This window comes from Nanorana parkeri, unplaced genomic scaffold, assembly GCF_000935625.1.
Source record: "Nanorana parkeri isolate BGI_ZX_2015 unplaced genomic scaffold, ASM93562v1 scaffold123, whole genome shotgun sequence".
Taxonomy (NCBI): Eukaryota; Metazoa; Chordata; class Amphibia; order Anura; family Dicroglossidae; genus Nanorana; species Nanorana parkeri.
In genome coordinates this window covers 1240197-1264667 of record NW_017306391.1, presented here as the reverse complement: position 1 = coordinate 1264667, position 24471 = coordinate 1240197, and the positions used below count along the sequence as shown (strand labels likewise).

At 40.8% G+C, this 24471-nt stretch overlaps 1 protein-coding gene across 1 annotated transcript in view; it reads left to right on the top strand.

Moving 5' to 3' along the window:
• Nucleotides 1–1084: 1084 nt before the first annotated feature.
• Nucleotides 1085–24471, top strand: part of ATG5 (autophagy related 5) — a 135544-nt gene continuing 112157 nt past the window's right edge. Inside the window, exons 1-5 of the mRNA XM_018553524.1 lie at nucleotides 1085–1144; nucleotides 4666–4835; nucleotides 12797–12924; nucleotides 18935–19013; nucleotides 21945–22107. Coding sequence (XP_018409026.1) covers nucleotides 4716–4835; nucleotides 12797–12924; nucleotides 18935–19013; nucleotides 21945–22107 — 490 coding nt within the window. The 5' untranslated portion in view covers nucleotides 1085–1144; nucleotides 4666–4715. The remainder of the gene's footprint in view (nucleotides 1145–4665; nucleotides 4836–12796; nucleotides 12925–18934; nucleotides 19014–21944; nucleotides 22108–24471) is intronic.

Here is a 24471-nt window from a genome sequence, read left to right as displayed (position 1 = left end):
ACCGCATTTCAGAAAAAGAACATCATACCAACAGTAAAATATGGTGGTGGTAGTGTGATGGTCTGGGGCTGTTTTGCTGCTTCAGGACCTGGAAGACTTGCTGTGATAAATGGAACCATGAATTCTGCTGTCTACCAAAAAATCCTGAAGGATAATGTGCGGCCATCTGTTTGTGACCTCAAGCTAAAGCGAACTTGGGTTCTGCAGCAGGACAATGATCCAAAGCACACCCACCTCTGAATGGCTGAAGAAAAACAAAATGAAGACTTTGGAGTGGCCTAGTCAAAGTCCTGACCTGAATCCTATTGAGATGCTGTGGCATGACCTTAAAAAGGCAGTTCATGCTCGAAAACCTTCCAATGTGGCTGAATTACAACAATTTTGCAAAGATTAGTGGACCAAAATTCCTGCACAGCGCTGTAACAGACTCATTGCAAGTTATTGCAAACGCTTGATTGCAGTTCTTGCTGCTAAGGTTGGCCCAACCAGTTATTAGGTTTAGAGGGCAAACACTTTTTCACATAGGGCCATGTGTGTTTGGATTTTGTTTTCACTTAATAATAAAAACCTTCCTTTAAAAACTGCATGTTGTGTTTACTTGTGTTATCTTTGACTAATATTTAAATTTGTTTGATGATCTGAAACATTAAAGTGTGACAAACGTGCAAAACAATGAAAAATCAGGATGGGGGCCAACACTTTTTCACACAACTGTATGTATGTATACATTGGGGTGGCAGTAAACATATATACATTGGGGTGGCAGTAAACAGCCAATGCATTCCAGGGACTCTGGCACTACCCCTTCATCAGGCCTTAGAATTTGCACAAACTTGAAGTGGAGTTTACTTTAATTATTAGAAGAGGTAGAAAAGATTACAGTTGTCTATAAACAATTAGATGAAGCACAACTCGTGGGTGAAATAAATGGAGTTGAATGTCATAATGTTTACGAATGTACTAACAGTAAAATGTTCACATCACACTCTCTCCTCTCCAAGTTTATGGCTGCGCGCTTAGCTCCGATTGTACTCTTTCGCTTTCCGTACATGTTGTGAGACTTACGTAGGCAATCGTTGGGCGGGGCTCAGCTGCACCCGGAAGCGTTTGAGAGTACCGGGCAGAAGAAGTGCTGGAAATTTGGGTAACAGACTGGCTTTCTTGGGGTTACAGGTATTCGTACACTGGTCCGCTTAGCGCGAGCCGTGATATTGGTGTACACAGGCAGTCTCCTCCTATGATGCGCGTACACGTGTAGTCTGCTCAGGGATGGTGAAGTCGCGCTGGGAGAACAGCCTGCTGCTTGTGCAGTCACCTGTGTGTGACTGACTGTGCACTCTTTATATGCCTGTCATATGGAGGGGGGAGGGAGCAGAGTGCCTAACATGTTAATATAGGCTCTCTTTCTACAATATTATTCCTGACATGCCAACTTTTATTCTGCTAACGTTTTGTGTGGTGTTCACTTGTTACAGTTAACTGGTGACTTAGATAGGAAAGGAGAAATCACAATGATTCAAGTGGTCTGACTACCCAAAACTGAGCATTTGGTTATGGGTAGATACATACAGGTCAGATCACAAACTAGATTAATATACAACTCGCACAGACTCTAGTGCAAGCTGTCATCAAAGAGTGTGCAATGTTGAGTGTGTAAGAATGATCTGTCTGACCTAAGACATCACTGCCATCATCTGATCTCAGATCGTCCATAGATATCCAACAGGGTTATTCACAAAAGGGTTAAGAGTTTGGAGAAGGCAGGAGAAGTGAGCAATCTAGGCCAAAATAGATGATTTGTAAAAATTCTCCAATTCAGCTCACTTTCCAGCTCAGGTATTTTGGTCTAGATTCACTTTGCCTTTGCCAAACTCTTTACCCTTTTGTGAATAACCCTGCAAGTATTTATTATATTGTGTATGTTCGCATTATCCAACTGTCCACGGACATCACTGCCATCATCTAATCTAAGATCGTCCATAGACATCCATGTATTTAATATGGTGTATGCTCGCATTATCCAACTGTCCACGGACATCACTGCCATCATCTAATCTAAGACCGTCCATAGACATCCAAGTATTTAATATTGTGTATGCTCGCATTATCCAACTGTCCACGGACATTACTGCCATCATCTAATCTAAGACCGTCCATAGACATCCAAGTATTTAATATTGTGTATGCTCGCATTATCCAACTGTCCACGGACATCACTGCCATCATCTAATCTAAGACCGTCCATAGACATCCAAGTATTTAATATGGTGTATGCTCGCATTATCCAACTGTCCACGGACATCGCTGACATCATCTAATCTAAGATTGTCTATAGACATCCAAGTATTTAATATTATGTATAATCCTCTGGTGCCCACTGGTGTCCTCACACACAAGTGTAATAATTTCATCCAATATCATCCATTGACTCTTGAGTACACATGCATGATCTGACTGCCCCCAGATACCACCAACCGTCATCCCTTCTAAGACTACCGTATACATCTGAGTAATGAATATTGAGTATGTATAGATGATCTGACTGTCCTCATGGACAAAAAATCATGTTCTCTAAGATTATCCATCGTCGTTAAACTGTTCAACATTTAGTATGCATGCATGATCTGTCTTTCTTTGGGCACCACCATTATCTAATCTAAGATTGTCCATAGACATCTAAATATTGGGCATGCATGAGACTTCTCTCCACGATCACACTCATCATCTCATCTGAGAGTGTCCAAACACTGCTGGGTATTGAATGGTCAATATATACAGGTGAAACTCGAATAATTAGAATATCGTGCAAAAGTAATTGCAGTAAGTGCTGCAAAAGGGGCCCAAACCAAGTACTGAGTACATATGCATGCTTGTACTTTTCAGAGGTCCGATATTGTTCTATGTACAATCCTCGTTTTATTGATTGCATGTAATAATCTACTTTTTTGAGGTTGTGGATTTGGGGTTCTTGGGGTTTTCATGAGCTGTAAGCCATAATCATCACAATTATGACAAATCACGGCTTGAACTAGCTTGCTTTGCATGTAATGAGTCTATCTCATATATTAGTTTCACCTTTTTAAGTTGCATTAGCGAAATAAATGAACTTTGCACGATATTCTAATTATTTGAGTTTCACCTGTATGCATGAGTTGACTCTTCTCAGACATCTAATGGTCTCACAAACATGACTGCTTTGCTCAGCTGAGCGTTCTGTTTGTTTCCATGCAGGGCATGAGTTGATGAGTGGTGCTGGCAGGTGCCGTTAATACTAGGGATGTTCAGATACCAAGTACCGTACTCGGTACAAGTACAGATACTTTTCCAGCTCCAAGACTAGACTAGAGAAAAATGTAAAAGTTAGGAGGCAGCTGTCATTTTAAGGAGCATACGGGGCTCCTGGGATTTGTACATCTCTGTTTTATTGGATGATACTGATACTTGTCCAAGTACTCACAGATCCAAGTACTGATACATTTTCAGTTATTGTCATGTGACAGTTTTTCTAAAACAATACAGACTAATGATTTCAGGACAGTGGTGGGGTGCCAGAGCCAGGTCCCAGCTGCAACCTCTGCAACCCTGGTAGTTCTCGTGCAAATGCCAAGTATCGGCACTGGTATCTATACATCCCTAGTTAATACCATTTACCAAATGAAAAGGCATTGGATCAATAAGCAACTATGATTTCATGTTTAAGGGTAGCTTACTGCAGTAGCAGGGTGGTGTACAATAAAACATCCAGCAGGAGGGAAATTGACCTAGGCTTTCAAGTGCAAAGGACCCCAAAAATATATTAAAGGAGAACTATGGGGTCAGGGCATTTCCCCATAGTTCTCCTTAGGGTAACGGGAAGACACAAACCAGCATCCTCCCGTCACCCAAAGCTCAGTATACCGCGAGCTACAGCTCGCGGCATACTGAGACACCGCAGGCGGAAAGGATCCCGACAATTATGTCTGATCCGCCCAGCTGCGTGAGTGACAGCTGGCTCAGCCTATCTAGAGGCAGAGCCCGCTGTACCCGCCCCTCCCCCGTCCGTTCCGCCAGTCAGCGCTGGAGGATCGGACAGGGGAGGGGAGAATCCAGTCCCTCCATTGTTACGGCTCTCTACCGGCACAGGATCAAGAAGTGAGCGAGCGCCAGTATGTGTTCACTCACTTCCCGATCTACTGAGCCAACCTGTGACAGTTTCATTGTCACAGGTCGGCTCAGATTATGAGGCTGAGTGAAAATCATTAACCTCATAATTCTCCTTTCAGCCAGTGGGTGGTTCCGTTCCCCAGCATCAGTGGAGAAATTCTGGTTTTGTGCAGATTAGTCAGGTGGTGATAATGTTATGGCTGATCGGTTTATATGCAAACAATTCTCCCTATGGAGCACACGTGTTCCCACTATTGCAGTGACAGTTGATGAATTGGTACCAGCGATCAGAATAACATCAGTGAGTATTCATTATACACAGCATTTACCTAGTGACACATTAATATGCAAAGATACTTGAACAATACAGTAGTGGTGCATAATATCGGTGTGGGTGAACAATTGTAAAGGACAGAACTCTGCCTGTAACTCTAAGTAAGTTATTATGCCTTTTCTGGCGATATGATATACCCTGGTAAGTTTATTTCCTGTAAATATTTACATATACTCTTTCTATCATAGTTCTTCACAGATTTTTGAATGACACCTCCTGGTCTATATGTGGGATACAGATGGCTGGAAGAATGACAGATGACAATGATGTCCTACGAAAAGTATGGTATGGGCGAATACCGACATGCTTCACATTATATCAGGATGAGCTGAATGAAAGGGAAGCCGAACCCTATTATGTAAGTGCTACCACGATCATGGCTTGACATTGCTCGGCAACCATGATGTTCTATAACTTTGATGTTATTTGAAATCTTTTTCAAATATAAACCTCATTTTATATTTTTAGTTCTAATTGTTAGCTGTCTACAAATAGTTTCTGTTCTAGTTTGATTTATAGAATGTCACTGTTGTTTACTTTGAGGCTTGTCAACCAGTACTGAACCAGTACCACTATCTGGTAGTGTCATTTATTTCACCACCATACCCCCTGTGGTAATCAAACTAAATCATTTGTATAATTCAGATGATGGCTTGAGTTCTTTTTTTTATTTTTTATTCAAAATATATATAGAGACTACTGCTTCCACACGAAAAGCAAGGGTCCTTCTTTACAGCATGCTGGCAGTGGACAGGCTTTTCTACTCAGGCTGTGGCTGTTTTCTAAAGAAAATGCACTGTACACCTTTGCATACCTTTTTGTTTTGATGTACCAGGAATATGTTTAGCTGATTTAAACTGAAAATGTAATTGAGCTTTAAGTTATCGATTGTATTTTCCCACATTTACTGGTATTATGTTACCTGTGTCTGTCTTGTGTAGAAGAGCACAAATCACCAGCCTGCCAGGATACTGCTTTGGCTGTATGGGAAATTAGGACAGGCAGATCACATAATTAAAGTGACACTAAACTCAGGAGTTAAGTCTTAAAAATACATTAATATACCGTATTAACAAAATGTATCTTATTTGTGTTTCAGCTGTAGATCCTCAAATCATCTCTTCATTGGTGCTGACTAGAGGTGCACCAAAATGAAAATTTCGAAAACGAAATTAAAAAAATGTTAGGCCGAAACCAAAAATGTTTTTTATTTTAACTTTTTTAAATATTTTATTTTCATTTACTTTTTATAAACTTTTTAATTTTTTAATATTTATTTTTCTTGATTAATTTTTTATTAAATATTTTTATTTTTTACTTTACTTTTAGGGACTTCGGGGGAAATATTAGGGGTCTAAGTAGACCCCTGATATTTCCCTTTTTAAAATGGAAAAAGAGATTGAGGACACAAAGTCCTCAATCTCTTTTTCTGCAGCCCCTGTTATAAATGAACAGGAATCCTCTATACTGAGTGTTCCTGTTCATTCATAACATGTGGATATAGAATGTTTACTATAACCACAATCATAAATGAACAGGAAGTGATGTAGATCACTTCCCATTCATTCATAATTGAGGATACATTAAACATACTGTGTCCTCAATTATTTACAAACACTCAGCGATCACTGATCACTGAATGTTCGTACTCGCTCTCCTTCCTGACAGCTATCACAGGAGGCTAAGCGAGTGGAGCAGCGCCCAGCGGGGAGGTGAGAAAGAATGGACGCACCGCTGTATCGGCCAGAAAATGGGAAAGCGCTATTTTTGGCCGATATATTGGTGCATGCCTAGTGCTGACACTGTCCTTCCTTCTGGAGGGTGGCTACTTTTGTTCCCCATGGTTCCAGTGTGTGTTGTAAAGTAGTCACTGCTCCAAGCTCACTCCTGTGATGGATCTCAACAAAAATTAGTAAATGATACGTGAGATTGTAGTCCAACATGGGAGTGAGCTTGGAGCGGTGGCTAATTTACAACACACACAAGGACCATGGGGAACAAAAGTAGCCCCCTCCAGAAGGAAGGACAGTGTCAGCACCAATTCAGAGGTTTGAGGAACTACAGCTGAGTGATACACAAATAAGATAGTTACCTAGTTAGTCAGGTTGAAAAAAGACACAAATCCATCAAGTTCCACCTATAGAGATATGTAAGAAGAAAACCTAAAACAGAGTGTTATGCCCACAATTACCCACTATTGATCCAGAGGAAGGCAAAAAAAACCCCCTATAAAGCATGGTTCAATTTGCTCCAACAGGGGAAAAAAATTCCTTCCTGATCCCATAAGGCATTCGGATATTCCCTGGATCAACAATCTCTGGTGCTTAATATACCTATAAGAACTCAATATCCATATATTTGTAGTAAAAACTAAATATATTTTTAAAATCCAATAGTGAGTGAACCTACTGTCAACAACTGCAGTGTTTTGCAGGCCTTGGGACTCCTTTACAAAGATCTTTTCACCAGAATGCTTGAGTATCTATTATGGGAGCTAAAGAAGAACTCTGGGGAAACATTTTATTAACCCTTGCAGTTTGGCTACCCCTACACTACAAGGTTTAACTGCTCCTTTTTGTCTAGGTGCTAAAAAAAAAAAAAGTTATACTTATTTATTGGAGCTGGCTTGTTCTTAGACCAGTCCCTAGAGCCTCTCTCCCCCCTCCGTTGCAGAAGTCTAAAAATCCTTGTGTCATCACGTTCTATAGAAGTGTATAGATATGAGGACACTGAGGAACATTCCATCTGTGCAATGGAGGAGGAGACACGCTTCAGTGATCGGAGAAGTAGGGAATCAGCTTGGCAGTTCGGGCGAGTATGAGGTTTTTTTTTTGGCACCTAGACAAAAATATGCGGTTAACCCTTGCAGTGCAGGGGCAGCCCTACTGTAAGGGTTAATAAATGTTTTCTTCTTTAAAGTGAACATAACCTGGCTTAAAATGTTTCTAAAGTAACAGCAATGCTAAAGCTCCGACGCTTGTTGGTGCCTGCAAGTTCCTGTGTTCGTCTTCAAATCGGATTGTGTCCCCTTGGATCCCAGGATAACAGAAAAGTTCTTGTCGTACTCCTTACCGGAAATCCTGTATAATGGGAAGGGTGCTTGTAATGACTGCGGATGGCACCGCTGTATACATAGGATAATTGTGAATTATGTCACCAGCACGCCGAAGATCCTTTTAGAATCACCAAATGCTCATTTTATTGAACAATTTGTCGGAATGGAAACAAGCGTTTTCGGGACCTCGCAGGGTCCCTTCATCAGTCAATGCTGAAGCCTGATGAAGGGACACTTGTCAGATCCTGAAAGCGCTTGTTTCCATTCTGACAACCTATTCAATAAAATGAGCATTTGGTGATTCTAAAACAGCGGTTCTCAACCTGTGGGTCGCGACCCAAAAATGGTCGCAACTCACTGTTGAGGGGTTTGCAGCATCCACTTCTTCTGCGCTAGGTGAGAAGCTCCTCAGCCTCCTCCTAGCGCAGCAGTGTCAGTCAGCGGGAGGACAGCAGAGGCTGTAAATATAAAAGTGCGCTTCCATTTTTAGTCCCAAGTCCAGCGCCTTACTAATTCTGGAGTCCAGCGCTCCGTTGGAAGTCACCACAACTTGGCAAATGTTACCAAGGGGTCCCGGCCCTAGAAGGGTTTAGAACCACTGTTCTAAAAGGATCTTCAGTGTGCTGGTGATATCATTCACAATTACACTTGGATCCCAGACCCAAATTAAAACTCCTTTAGGACCTGGTTTTAGGCCAGGTCAGGTTCAATCTAGATCTCCAGATTCTATAAAGGACAGGATTATTATTAGTTTTGGGCGGTTTGCCCTTTTAAAAGTCATTGAAATAAAATCATCTGCTTGAAAATAAAAAGCGCTTGGATATTCTTAAACATGAATACACTTAAACATGGCACTTTGGTTAAGAGCAGTTCAGTTCTTTCATGTTTAGTGACCAAAAAAACGTTATGTGGACATGTGTGGAACGTTATATTTGTGTCCCTTTGGCTATTTTTTTCAATCTGTTTACAAGAAAGCAGAGTGAGTTCTGAGAATAATTGATGGGCTGACCAGTGAGTAATTTCTGGCACTGTTTTCAGTAAATTACATCTGTTCATCTCCAGTAAGCCGTTGAGTACTGACATATAGCTGCTTGCGTTATTCAGCTTCCTTGCTGGGTCAAATTAACATTTCTCTGTCGTGCGTAATGTAGACGTGACTGTCAACTCATAATCAAAGTGCTCAGCCTTTGTAGTCATTTTCAGTTCAGCAAGTTTATGGCAGGAGTTTTCCATGTTTACTCTATAGGACCTACTGTCCTATAGTCTCCTCTTAGCCAGAATTGGGCATGTATAATGCATCATTTTATGAAATTGTGAGAAGAATAGCTTTCATTGTACAGACCTTTGATGTAGCTTAACATTACTGAAACATGTCTGTCTGTATGACTGGTTGGTTTGTGTGGATGGAGGGTGAGTCGCTACTGTTTAAAACATGTTCCACTTTTTGTGGAAAAGTGAATAAATACTAGACATGTGCGATTCGTTTAGTTCCGAATCGAAATTCGGACGAACTTTTGGAAATTCGGACATTCGGATGTATCCCAATTCCGAATTGCAGACATAACGAATGCAAACGAATCCGAATTTCCATTTCCGAAATTCGGGAGCGGTAGTTCGAACGTTCGTTTCGTATTCTGTTCTTATTCGTTTCTTATTCGTTTCGTTCGTTGGAGCAAAGTGACATTAGAGAAGGAGAAAAATATTTTTTCCCCCTCAAATGTCACTTTGCTGCAAAAGAACGAACGTTCGAACTACCGCTACCAAATTTCGTCCGATTCCGAATTGACTTTCACACCCGAATCCCGAAAAACGAAATAACACAAATCCGAATTTAAAACGAAACAAAACTAAACACATTTTTTGGCAGTGCACATGTCTAATAAATACACATATTGCAAAAAGAAAATACTTTGTGCATGCATTGATTTTTTTGCATCGGAGCCTGCAAAGCATTACTACTAGAGGTACAGAGTTTTGGTTATAGAGCTGGAGGAAGTTATCAATGGACTACAAGTGCGGTGACATTACCACACTTGTACTTCATTGAGAAATACGTGTTCCGCAGACGGAACTTTTTCCTTTTTTGTTTTATTCACAGATCCTGTAAACGGCTGCGCAATAGGAACAAGGAAAAAAGATAAGTCACCAGCACTCAATCATTCAGGATGCAAACATAATCTTGTTTTAGTGTAAACACGTGACATAAGTCATGATGCGGCACAATTGAGTGCTGGAGTCTTATTTTTTTCCCTTGGACTGTGATGTCACTACTAGCACCCTACTTTGGTCACGGCGCTGTATGCAGCTGACATCTACATTGATCTGTGCAGTAGGAACCACACACAGCCACGCCCAATTCAAATATATTCAGGAACCTTTGGGAAGAAGCACCCGGCGGTTTAGGAAAGTGGTGAGGGATGGAGGGTGCAGAATGGCATCAAGTTCCTTGTTACACCCTAAATAAGATGGAACATGGAAAGAAAAGTGGAATTTGACTTTAAAGGCATGGTCCACCTTTTACAAAATGTGCATTTATTTATTTATTTATTTTGCATTGTAGCCTGTAAAGCATTGCAACCGTAATCAGTGCAGGTGCAATGCTCAGGCTCCTGTAGACTATTCCTCCCAGCCCCTGTCTGTACCAAGGTACCTTTTAGTTACAGGGACAGGAGGAAGTGTCAGTAGACTACAAGTTTCTGTTCTGTGGTGGCAGACAGGCAAGCAACGCTTGCTATCTTCACTCTGGCCTGAAAATTCTCTGCAGACTTATATGTCCCTTTTCACATGGTCTGATCAGGAGAGGATCCGTGCACCCTCCCCATCCGTTCCGCCAGTCAGCGCTGAAGGATCGGACAGGGGAGGGGAGAATCCAGTCACTCCCCTGTCACGGCTCTCTGCAGTGACAGGATCGAGAAGTGAGCGAGCGCCGGTATGTGTTCGCTCACTTCCCGATCTACTGAGCCGACCTGTGACAGTTTCATTGTCACAGGTCGGCTCAGATTATGAGGCTGAGTGAAAAGCACTTAGCTCATAATTCTCCTTTAACTGCCACCACTGTCCATCACACTGAGAAGTTGACTTTTATCTCCATGTAAGTATGGTTTAGTAATTGTAATAATTTAGGGCTGCAACAACTAATCGACATAATCGATTATAATCGATTATTGTAAATGTATTTTATTGTTTATCCGATTAACCGATTAATCGAACTTAATAATCGGCTAACTAATCGATTTTGAAAATAATCGTTAGCTGCAGCTCTATAATAATTACTTTATTATTTAGAGAAACAGTATATCCACTCTGGAAAATCATTATCAGATGCTGAGTGCTCTGCACCATAACTTATCCTATTACAATTTGGGAGATCAGTCATAAATAAGACTATAGTGTCAGAAAGTAAAGGAATTGAATATGCGCTGCGCAAACTGTTGGAGCTATATAAATACTATGTAATAATAATAATAAGGAATATACATTATTATACATACTAATTAACACTAAAAGCATGTTATAAGAACACCCACTACGCATCAGATGCTTACTTACTTCCTTGGAAAGTTAAATAGTTTGTAGTAATTATAATTGCGATATAAATATTGCTTATTCAATATAAATATTGGTTTTGGAGAGATAAAGGTTACATGTCTCGGTTGTGGAAATGTTCAGAGCTGATAGCGGCTATGTGGTTGGTTCCTGATTTGGTCTAAGGCCCCATTCACACTGAGCGGCATGAAAATCGCGCGATTTTCCGTGCGATTTTATATGAGTGATATTGAGCGACGTCGCGCAACTTTTTCCTATTGGGCTGTATGCAATCAGGAGCGAAATCGCTCGAAAAAAGGGTCATGTAGGAGCGACGAGCTACAAGCGATATTGAGCGACGAGATGTGAACAGCTCCATTGAAATGGGTTGGAGAAGCTGCATAGAGCGATATCGTGTGGAAATATGAGCGCTATCGCTCCTACATAACCCTTTTTTCGAGCGATTTTGCTCCTAATTGCATACAGCCCAATAGGAAAAAGTCACGCGACGTCGCTCAATATCACTCATATCAAATCGCATGGAAAATCGCGCAATTTTCATGTCGCTCAGTGTGAATGGGGCTTTAGAGGTCACTGACGGCCAGGATTGAGAGCCAGCAGCTGAGCAAAATGTTGTCTGCTGGCTCACAAAGGGGAAAATGTTTATTAACCCCTTCATGACTGAGGCTTTCCCCCCCCCATTTTTTGCACCCATGTTATATTCCACATTTTATGCCTGAAAATTACTTAAAATCCCCAAACATTATATATTTTCTGAAAGCCAAGACCCGATAGAATAAAAGGGTGGCAGTTGCAAATTTTTATGTTGCACGATATTGGCGCAACTCCTTATCAAATAACAACATTTAGTGAAAAATGCACTTAAATTCCCCAAAACACTATAAAATTACCCATGTTTTAAATAAAATATAAAAGATGAGGTCACAATAAGTAAATGGCCAACATTCCAGGTTAAAAATTGTGTGCGTCCGTGAAACGGCAACAAAATTCAGAACCCCAAAAAGTCCATAGATGACACTTTAAAAGCCCCCGCAGGTCATCAGTTTAGAGATACCCAAAAATACTGGCCGTAGAATTGTTGCTCTCACTCCGGCAATGCCCAACATGTGTAGCGGGTTCGTCGTTTTCATACGTAGGTGCACCCGATGTGTGTTTATGTGGAGACGCGCGTACCCGCAGGGGCGGGGGACTTTAAAACGTTTTTTTTTTTCATTATTTTTACATTTCTTTTATTTAGACGCCCAGCACTGATAGCTATGGGGCCGGAAGTGATGCAATCTGTATCCCTCCAGGTCCCATAGAACGGGGAGGGGATCTCCTCCCCAGCTTTCTGCCGACACCAAAGAATCCGGTCCCGGGCCCGTAGGAGGGGCAATGGAGCCCGGGAAACATGGCGGTTATGTCGGGCACGCACGTGCGTGTGTTCACCTGCCCGTAGACGCGATCTGGTGGCAGAGGAGCCGCCAGAATCGCTTCCACTGTAAAGCCAACAAGTTTAAACAGAGTCCCGGTGGCAAAAGCCGTCGGGAGTCTGTTTAAACAGTCCCGATGCCAGTGACGTACACTGTACGTCACTGGTCGTGAAGGGGTTAATGTATCCTTGCTATCGGACTGGGAGACAGATTGTGGATGGGAACGAGTTACAGTAATTATTTTGCTATATAAGCTATTTGTTTTACTGACACTTTTTCATAGTACAGATTACAATTGTTTTGCAGTTACTTTTGCCACGTGTGAGCTACCTTACTCTGGTAACCGATAAGGTGAAGAAACATTTTCAGAAAGTTATGCGGACAGAAGATATAAGCGAAATCTGGTTTGAATATGAAGGCATTCCTCTGAAATGGTAGGTGGTCTGAATATATGTTCACAGATTGCAGTGTATTTGGAATCCGTTCGCCCTCGTTCACACCTGAACGTTTTGTAGCGCGTTCTGCGCTCGACGAACGCTCTACAAAACGCTCAAAAATATAAATCCCATTGTATTCAATGGTCTCGTTCCCACATTGGCGTATTTCCGCCCGTCCCTAACGCGCTACAAAACGGCCCACGCCTGAAAAGGTACAGGTACTACTTTGGGCCGTTTTGTTTGCGCGTTTCCATTGGGATACAGCCAAGTAGCCTTCGGAAACGCGCGACAGTTGCGCGACTTTTTTACCGCGAATCGCGGTAAAAAACGCGCGACGTTCGCGCATATGCAATTTGCCTGGGTGTGAACGAGACCTTATTGTGAAAATAGCACTTCTGGAATGGCCATGATAGGTGGCACTTCTGGAATAAGCTCATGCATGTACATTCAACAGGCCTTGCAGCTATGCTAATAAAATCTGCTTTTATAGATATAATAGAAAAGGATAAATGCGGGTACAGACAAATGCTTTTGGTATCAATTAAGGGCTCGGTATTGTAAGACTAAGTTCACAAAGGTGTGGATGCAGAAAAGAGTTGGATACTGTGGCAGGATTGCATGCAGCATTCGGGTCAGCCCTACAAATGCCGGACACACACAGAAGTGTTTAGAGAGCCAGTTGGCCGAGAAAATACTTTCAGACTCAGTGGATGGACGGTGCTTGGAAATTGTCGATACATTTTTCTATGTTACGTTATACAAAGATTTGTTTGGTCTTTCAATTTGCAACATGTTTGGAAACATGAGAGCCCCTTCTTTATATTAGAAGCAATTATATACATGTATTCATTGAAGTAACATCTGATATTGAAGAGACCACAATCAATTACATTAGCTCTTTTATTTTAGAATATCAGTGTATCTGTAGACCTTTTCTTGAAACGGACATTGAACATGTCAAATCCACAACTGGTTATGGCAGACTTTGTTGTAACTGAGCAACAAACTTGTACATGTAGTATAAAAGATAAACATACTTTATAAGCTGATCTGGGGATTATAAGATTCAGTGGAATACTTTTTGTCATTTAAGGATTTAACTTGGATAATTGGGAGTGGAGCATCACAAAGCATGGACCTTTTCCAAAAAAGCACTGTATGGTGGGTGGGGTGTCAGCTGTAAAAATAAACTTTTCAGAGTCTGATCAGTCAGTTACAAACTATAAAAAGGTCCTAAATAAAGATTCATTGCTATATTCAAATTTAAGGGGTATAATATACATAGGTTGGTAAACAGTGCTGTTTATGGTGATTCTCTTTTCAGGTTCAGAGAATTCTCACAGAGCTGTTATCTATCAAAGCCTAGACTACTATTGCCCAACTGCTGCAAGCAATGTAATTTTTGGAGTTGATACCTCAGAACTAGCTCCATTTCTGGGAGTCAGGTAGTGACAGCTTCCAGCACTGAATCAGTAGAAAAAATAGAGACAATTTAGAAATCCTGGAAATCTCATATTTCCTGGTGAATTGCAAGTTCTTGATTTTCCTGAAAATGTGTGAGGCGATGCTCCATAAGTTAGGGAAATTGGCATCCATGCCTTCAGAGGAATTAAAACTCTCTGATTCACCAGAAACATTTACCGAACTTGTCTGTTTCATAAACAGATTTGTTTATCTCTAATTGTAAAGCTGTGTAACAGAAAATAGGTTGTTATTTCTGTACAGTGCAGTCTGTCTGTTTGCCTCGTCTCCATAGGATATGAAAGAGATAAACAGTGATTTTATAGCGGGCTGTAATTTGTCACTAGGAAACAAATCCCAGTTTACACTGCATAATTTTGCACACAAGGGAAATGATGTTAACAGTTTTATATTTAAAGGAGAACTATGAGGTGAGTGCTTTTCACTCACCTCATAGTTCTAGCCGACCTTTCGGGATCCGCTTCAGCTGCGGCGTCTCAGTATACTGCGAGCTACAGCTCGCCTAGGGTGACTGAGGGTGAGCTACTGAGCCTAGGGTGACGGGAGGACGCTAGTTTGTGTCCTCCTGTTACCCTAAGGAGAAGTATGGGGAAAAGCCTTAACCCCATAGTTCTCCTTTTAATGTTGTTGAACAGAAGTCATCTGGAACAGTTTTAGCCACTTTGTGTTTATCATGCTAGGTGCTTCGTAAGAAGTATGCCAGAAGTATTGAAGTCATTTTCTGTACAGAAATTCAGATTTTAATGTGTGAGAAAAAATTATTACAGGTATTTACCTAGCGCTGACAATTTACACAGCGCTTTAAATACTGCACATTCACATCAGTCCCTGCCCTCAAGCAGCTTACAGTCTAATGACCCTATCTCACATGTATACATTATTATTATAGGTATTTATATAGCGCCAACAATTTACGCAGCACTTTACATAGTTGCACAATCACATCATAGAAACCTTGCCGATTTAGACAGGAGCCAATTAACCTACCAGCATGTCTGGAGTAAAAATGAAAAAAAGCTTTAGTCCTGAATTGGTTAAGAAGGACAACTGTTTCCTAAGGCATTGCATGATCGAATTATAATTCCTGTGTCATATGCTGAAAAGTTTTCACAGTATACAGTGCTGATTGGGGTATCTACTACACAAAATACAATGCATTAGGTTGTAGTATAAACAAATGTATTTTCTAAAAACCTGCATATAAAATAAACTATTCATTAATCTCATTGATTTTCAATACAGAGATTATTCTGGTGGCATTGTATACAGGCCACACTAGTGGCCTGTATACAATGCTGGGAACATTTCTGATTCCATCTTGTGGCGTACAAAGGACAATTATAAGCCCCAATTTGGAATAACTAACATGCAGTACAGCAATAAAGACTGTAGCTCATTGGGAAAATAAAGATCACCTATTCCTGATATTTAGGGGAAGATACTGTGTACAGCCAGTCATTTATACCAAGTCATTGATGGATCTGGAAACCGATAAGGTCAGTGTGTACTTTTATGTTTAAAGTAAACCTTTAAAAAAAAAACCCTCAATATCAGTATTATACAGGATTTATATAGCGCCAACAGTTTGCGCAGCGCTTTAAAATATAAGGAAGACATTACAATCACAATACAATTCAAAACAAGATGGTAAAGGAGGGCCCTGCCCGTGAGGGCTTACAATCTAAAAGGGAGGGGGAAGTGATACATGAGTAGGTAGCTAAATCTATCTAAGCCAGAGGATCAGTATGATAGCCATGTAGCTGGCATTTTCAGAAGGGGAAGTCAGCAAAGTTAGTCACGGTACTGTCCTATGCCCCCTTATGGTTTTTATGTACGTAGTGGTACATCAGCATATGGATATAAATCTTCCCCACTAGGTGTCACCCATAGTATTAGATATTAGTCTGTGTAATTGAAATTAAGGTTGACGCCATGCTATGAGAAATGTATTAATAAAAGTACATAATATAAAATCCAATGAATAGTATATGTTTATACGTATCAACTTTGGCAATAGATGATTCATTTGGCTCTAAAATACATGTTAGATGAGTTTAGCTACAGGAAAACCGTTTAAAATGTGATTGCCCCATAAACTTCTCAAGTAAAAGAGTCACTTTGATGCTGACAAGACGGGAAAGTAAACAATGTTTTGTTGAGATTTGCAATAACTATTCCAGAATTAAAGATGAAGCGTATATGTAACAGTTGAATACCAAGCTTTGTTAATTTGATGGCCTGCAGGTAAAGATCTGTTTGCAGTGTTTTAGTGTTGGTTGTGTTCTAAACTTCTATACAATCAAAAATATCTACCAGATATTTCCATTTCCATTTATTTCTGGGTGCTGCTTTTGATCACACCTCTTCCATGGTGGCCTGTGAAATATCTGCTTAAGAAGTTAAGACATTTTTGTGCCAAATTGTCTTGCTGGCTTAAAGACAACCAGCCATGATTAGGCTCCTACAAGAACAGGTACTCTTACATTATTGTATTTATGCAGATTTACCTATAAAATATTTTTCTTATCCCTTTATTTAACTTTACTTAGTTTGTAGGAGGATAACCCTTGGGGCTGTCAGAGATCAGAGCCCCTCCCCCAAGGTATTTCTATTGCTGACCAGCTGCCTAAACTGTGTCTTCAATTTTTTTTTCCCCCTCTTTACATCTTCACATTTTAGGGTCATTGCAATGCATGTATGTTGTGCTTACTACATTTGTTACCATATGTAATATGTGTTTAAAGTGAAAACCCCTTGAAAGTTGAAGACGTTTTACTGACTCACCGATCACCGGATAAGCTCTGTCAAATCAACCCTGAAAATTCTGACCTCTGCTGGGGATGCCATACTGCCGTTGGCACTATGACTCGTATATGGTGGGGATGTTCATTGATCAAACCGTTCTGGCAAGCGGTCTCACATGTCTATTCCAAAGTGGCAGCCATAAATATTACCCTAACCCCACAAATGGCTTTCTTGTCTATTCTCCCGGGTTCCATTTCCAAAATAAAGAAATCCCTACTTCGCTTTTTTATTAATGCTGTGAGAGCTTTGATCCCTAAATGCTGGAACTCGACGACTATCTCCTCAATTCAGGAATGGTCAGCAGAGATGTGTACGTTTATGAGGTCGGAGGGGCTGATGGCTCAATGCTCTGATCACTATGAAGCCTTTCTGGCACCTTGGAGGCCGTGGCTGTTGTTTCTTGACTCGAAGGATTATTGGGCGCTGACTTGAGCTTTCTTTGTAATGTATAACACTCTAGATTACACTTACGGATTTTACCGTTGGATGATCTGAACTGCATCTTGGATTTGGTTGACTCCCACCTTCCCCATCCCTTCTGTTTTCTTTCCTTTTTTCTTCTCTTTCTCTTCTTTTGTGCCAACCCTCTTTTCTCTCCCTCTATATGTTTTTCTCTTTCTATGTACCTATTCCTTCTCTTCTCCCTGTTTCTCTTCGGCTTGCTTGACCTCCATCTTCGTATCTCTATGTCTGTTTCCTTTTTTGAGTGTTGAGGTAGGGTCTCTGTGGCAGGACCTTTTACTGCAAGTTATGTTAAATTTGACTAACTTCCTAGCTCCCCATGTCATTCCTTGTATTGGGTGTATACCTTGAGTGTTTCTACAACTATACAGTGTTCTACAATATTGATAGTGTTCTGGTGTACAGCTGGACAGTCGTTTGATGGAAGTTATTGGAATTCTTGTCACTGACGGGCTAGGCCCGGAAATGTCAGATGGTTGTTGACTAGATTTAAAGAGCATCAGTCAGTTTCTAACTCACTTATTTTATACTGGTTTTTCTTCCTGCTGCACTATAGGATTCCAGCTAGATTGGCTCTCCCAGTCATACATCTCAGTACTTTATTGCCAATGCATACACTACGTGGGTATGTGGGTGTGTGGGTGCAGTAGCCAGCCTACTATTGGCTATTGCAATTTGAAATGGCCAATAGTCCCTCTGGCTATTGCACCAGCCCATTACCTGCTCTATTTACACCTAGCTGCCATCTGCGGAATCTTGCCTGCCATTCCCTGGCTGCAACTATTTAAGCGCAACATGCTTACAATTCAATTATTTAAAAAAAAAAAAGGATAAAAAGGTGGGAAAAAAAGTAATTTTCGTTTTCGACCTGACAAATTCTGCTGTGGGAACGGACGGTGCCACAATGCAGTGCTTTCCAGTGCTGTGCGATTGCAAAAAGATGTGCATGCATTTTTATTCTGAAGTAAACTTTATTACACTGCATTTGTGTATTTTATTTTAAATTTAAGGACGGCCTTTATTTAATTTTTTTTTTTTTATCCAATGAATCAATTAATCGAAAAAATGATTGGCCAACTAATCGATTAATAAAATAATCATTAGTTGCAACCATAATATACACACAGTGGAATTCTGCTTGAATTTTTTTGGATTTTAGATTCAAACAGTGCATAGTGGAGTTTTTAAATATTTTTATACCTCCTTTAATATATGTTGTATTAGATGTAGCACCTAAACTGCAGCTGTTTTGTTTCAGGCATTACCCAATTGGTTTACTTTTTGACCTACATGCGTCAAACACTTCTTTACCTTGGGGCATCACCGTCCACTTTAAGGTATGTTTGCAGCTTTCCTTATGTTACAGTAGTAAATAGAATGTAATATTTATATCCGTTATCTATTTTGTTTATTGTAAGTTGTTACTTCAATATCTTTTAGTAGATAAAATAGAACATTATTATTCATAAAGCTTTTTTCTTTTTTTTTAACTTTTTGTAAGCCTGGTTCTGCCATTGCTAATATTTTTAACAGGAACTTTTAAATTGTACGTTTGGATCAAGTAAAAACCTAATTTGCTGACTAACTATGTGTGGGAGCTTTCTGAAGCATGAAAGTGATAAGGTAAAAACAAACCTAAGATTATTTTAGTGTAGTCATCTCAGAATCTGCCATGTAGGGCATGACTTAACATGTTTTTTTGCTCTATATTAACTACGATAACATCCAAACCGTTGATAAAAACCACTGTACCAGCGATGCTAGCAGTAATTTAACCTTCCTTTCAGTATAGTGAGCTGTGGCTCTAGTTCTGAGTCATTTGTTCCATCATGCTGCACGCATTGAAACTTGTACTGTCTATTTTTTTTTTCTTCAGTGATGAAAGGGTAATATTGGTAATAAAAACAATTCCAATAAAATTAAAATAGTCAGAGGTGCCTACTGTTGGCTACACCCCAAGTATTTGTTTGTCTGTATTTGTCAGACACAGACTAAGTAAGTTCAGAAGTGTCAGCCAGTGAAAAGATGCTTCTGTAAAGATGTTTCTTTTGGATGTGGCCAAAAAGCCTAATAAGTAATTATTTATTAAATTTTATACATATTGTTTTATAATCCCCACCTGCCAATTATCACTGCTTAATCCCCACTTGCCAATTATCACTGCTTGTAGTAGTTTTGTGATTTGGGAACTACATATGTTCAACTATGTGAAAAATGAGGCAAAGTGTTACTTATCCCAACCACTGTAAGCAATTTACTGTCTCTTATAGAGAGCTCAATTAAATCTTTCAAAGCAGATCACCCCTCAGCACACATGAAGATCTTGATGCAGCAGGGTGTAATAATTCACATAAAACATAATGGCAGCAGCAACGTTTGAGATGGCATCTTGGCCCTTCCCGCATATCTAAATTTATGGCTATTACCTCTCCTAAATGTTTTTGGGATGTGACAAATATGGTACTTTCCATCATATATGGTAGACATGTCCCAGTGTCTGTAAGTATTGGTCTAGAACCTACAAAATGATAAACAGAACCCTGAAACGCTTCTTTCTAGAAGACCCATGCAAAAGAAAAAACAGGTGGAAATCACCAACTCTGAACTGTTAGCCCTATTTACCTACAAAATGATAAACAGAACCCTGAAACGCTTCTTTCTAGAAGACCCATGCAAAAGAAAAAACAGGTGGAAATCACCAATTATGAACTATTTACCGCAACAAAACCCTATTTACCGCAACAAAACAAACAGTTGCTAAAGCATGGAAACACCTACCCTAATCCTCAAGAAATTATAACTAGGGTGTCTTGGGCTCTGTTGAATAAAATAACTGCTAAATTGACAGGTACAATGGCCAGATTTGAAAATGTCTGGTCCCCTTAGGTAGGCAACTTTCTTACTTCAGATTTTGGCCACTGTCTCCTCAACCCATGATGGTTGCCTGATACAGTTTAACACGTTATGCCACATTTCCTTACCTTTCCTCTTCATACTAACCTGTTTTTTGTGTTCTACCCCTACTAATCACCTGTTCTGTTCTTTCTTACTTTATAACAGGTACACTCCCTTAGAACAAAGTCCTTGGCTGAGAATAAATGTTTATTTTTCTGTCTGTAATTTAATTTGACCCCAGAACTTCCCTCCAATCCAAAAAGATTTTTGGAGATATTCCTATGTACTTCATGGCAAGACTGCTCGAATGATGTTTCAGTTCCTATGCCTTGGTTATGTACTGTGTGCTTTTCTTCTTTTGTACTGTTTCTAGTTTTAAAAAACTTCTTTAAGGTTTTCTCCAATTGCTTCTTCTACCCTTTTGGGTTCCATCTGCTGCCACTGTGACCGGAGGGATGAGGTAGCTGGGAAGGGCAAATGGAGTTGTGACAGACAGGGATGGATGTGTGTCAGGGAGGGGAGAGGTGGACAGGTGTCCATCAGTGGAAGAATAGGGGGGGAGGACCAGTGCACAGGGATGCCTGTCATGGGGTAAGGCAGCAAGGGTGGAATGTCTGCCAACAGGAGATGTGGCACCACGAATAAAAATGTCTGTCAGTAGGGAAGGAAAAGTTGCAAGAGGGATGGCTTTGGGGGGAACCTCCAGATATAGAACCCAATCCACCTATCTCTGAGCTAACCCTAATCTCTCATTAATGATGTGGCAGATCCTAGCCTGCTGGCTGTACTCCACTTTCCTAAGTTGCTCAGCATAGCGTGTCCGGAAAACAGAAAAACACAGCTCCCCACACGTCCACCGGCACCTCCTACTCCTGCCTGCATTCTGCTTCACTCAGAAAACCCAGCTCCCTGCTGCTCAGCACTTACAGTCCCCCTGCGTGCTCTGGCTGGCTGGATCTTCAGCATGCAGCAGCAGTACATGTCCTGTGTATGGGCTTTCTGGAGACCTGGGAGAACAGAATCGGGAAGGAGACCGGCCAAGCTGTGTGTGGTTGTTTTGCAACAATGAAGAGGCAGTAAATGAGTGAAGGGAATGGCAAATGAAGTGTAGGTGGAAAGTGTGAGGGCACCAGGGGGTTAGACTGGAAGGAGGAAGAGAGCTTGGTACTGGAGAAAGAATCCCCCAGTAGCAAAATTAATCTCTGACTTGGGCATTGTCCTTAATGGCAAAGTTAAAATGTTCTCACAAAACAAAACTCAAACTTGAGTATTTTATTAATGATATAGGCTGTCCTCTCCTTCTTTTCAGTGGAAAAACAGTTAAAGGAAGTTCTGAATTTGCACTGTGTTAACAGACATGTTTTTAATTGCAGAGTTTTCCATCAAAAGACATTTTGCGATGCCAATCAAAAGATGTGATCGAAGCACACTTTATGTCTTCTGTGAAGGAAGCCGATGCTTTGAAACACAAAGGCCAAGTTATTAATGAAATGCAGAAGAAGGACCATAAACAGTTGTGGATGGGTTTACAGAATGGTAGGTGTCTTCCTCAGTGGTCTCAATAGCTCTTCTCCTCTTCTCTTGTTGCTGTCCCTACAATGTTGTCTCTATCTATAGATGGGTGGGGATGTAACCACTTATTGGTATAAAATGTACTGATAATGTATATAGAAGTAATTGGTCCTGTCCAAATTGTAAAGTATGATTCTGATCCATTCTCTTATATTGGAACTGTGCATGGCTTGTTGTGGGCAAGAAGCTTGTTGCAGTTCATAGCCCTGAAGAATATTGTGACATCAAGTGAAAGGCAATGTGACATTCATTAAAGCAGAAGTAAACACTCTAAAATGGCAAGTTAAAAATAGTGCATGCATGCACACTTTCAAGTGTGTGCTACATGTTGTTTTATCTGTATGCTGTCTGACAGTCTGTTACATTACTTCTCCTCAGCAGTCCTCAAAATAGGTGCGAAGCGCAGTAACAGAGCATAACCAGAAATTGTCTCTCAACTTACTTGACTGCAGTAAACTAAAAGGTGCTTTCATTAGGTACAACTAATTACCTCTGCCTTATGGAACTGAGTAGTCATTGTACTTCCTTCATATTCTAAATGCAGTTCTGAGAGATGATTTGACTGCTGCTGTTTTAAAGGGGATTCCCACTTTCACTAAAAAATAAAGAAAACTCATTCTGAGACTCAAGTGACCTTTTCAGCTACTTGGAGCACTCTAGACTGGTTTTCTTTGTTTGGTTTTGGAGGAACCTGAAAGAATGTTTTGCAGTTTGAAATCATTCGGCTTATTGACGCCCAGCTCCAGCCATAGATTTTATGGCTTTCTATGATTTCTCCTTCTTGGCCACCTGTTCTGGGGCAGAAAGTAGGTGAAGATCGCTTCAAAGTATAAACAGCAATGACCGCCACTTTTTTTTTTATGTAGCAGGAGCTTTTTGCCATTGTGTGCACAGCATATTTGCACATTTACCCAGAAAAGTGGCCTCCTTTGGGTCTGGTCTTCTTCCAGGTTCAGAGTCTTCAGCAGTCTTCATTGGCCAGCCGAGGATGATATAACTTTTGTACATGCGCACGGGTGTTGCTTCTTCCTGGCACAGAATCGTGCCGAGACTGTACACAGATTTGCTCGTGCATGGCTCAATACACACTTACTCAAAAAAAGCATTGACAAGCAGTTAGAAACATCTAAGACAGAAAAGACATACTGTAATATAAAAACCTGCCTGTCAGCACTTTTTATTAACCAACTCTAGTTCCACTTTAAATTGAGTTCTTCAGTAACTTTACAAGTCTGAGTAAATATTTTCCTGACATGATACAAATACAGCAACAGTAGAATTTTTCAAAGAATCTCTACTTTTTATCATTTAAAATCTGTCCTTGAACTCAGTGACTTTGCGTAGGCTGAGGTGATACCATAAGTCTTCTGCAAGCCTGAAGAAGAATTCCTAGCCCCCAGCGATTTATACTGCGACATTGTCATTTTGTAGCAAGGCACATAGTAAGGCTCTGTTCACACCTAGGCGTATCGAAATATGTGCGTTTGTTGCACGGTGACGCGCGTTTTTACCGCGATTCGCAACAAAAAGGCCGCAAAGAAGCTCATGTACATTTTTAGGCGTAGGCCGTTTTGTAGTGCGTTCAGACGGGCTGAAATACGGCAAGGTGTGAACCATACCCATAGAAAACAATGGGATTTTCATGTTTGAGCGTTTTGTAGAGCGTTCGTAGAGCGTTGAACCCGCTACAAAACGTACAGGTGTGAACCAGGCTTAAATGACTACAGCAGATGTGTATCAGACATTTGTGACCACAGCCAAGAACTGTATAAGTAGCAGGATTTACATGATTTTGTCATCTCTGAGCCAGCTTTGCAGTCCAGTAAGTACATAATGACCCTTGATATTGCTAGAACAAATATGGCTCTGTCTCGATAAGAAAAACATAAATGAAGACATTGTCCCTGTGATCTCTAGCAGTTAATACATTTCTGGAAGTGTTGCACTTACACATCACTTAGCATGTATCAGTTACAATGACAAAATATATCTGATATTAAAGGAGAACTATGGGGTTAAGGCTTTTCCCCATAGTTCTCCTTAGGGTAACGGGAGGACACAAACTAGTGTCCTCCCGTCACCCTAGGCTCAGTATACCGCGAGCTGTAGCTCGCGATATACTGAGACGCTGAAGCGGATCTCGACAATTGTGCCGGGATCCGCCCAGCTGCGTGACTGACAGTTGGCTCTGCCTATCTAGAGGCAGAGCCAGCTGTACCCGCCCCCTCCCCGTCCGTTCCGCCAGTCAGCGCTAGCGGATCGGAGCGGGGAGGGGGGAATCCAGCCCCTCCCCTGTCACGGAAGAGAGCCGTGACAGGATCCAGGAGG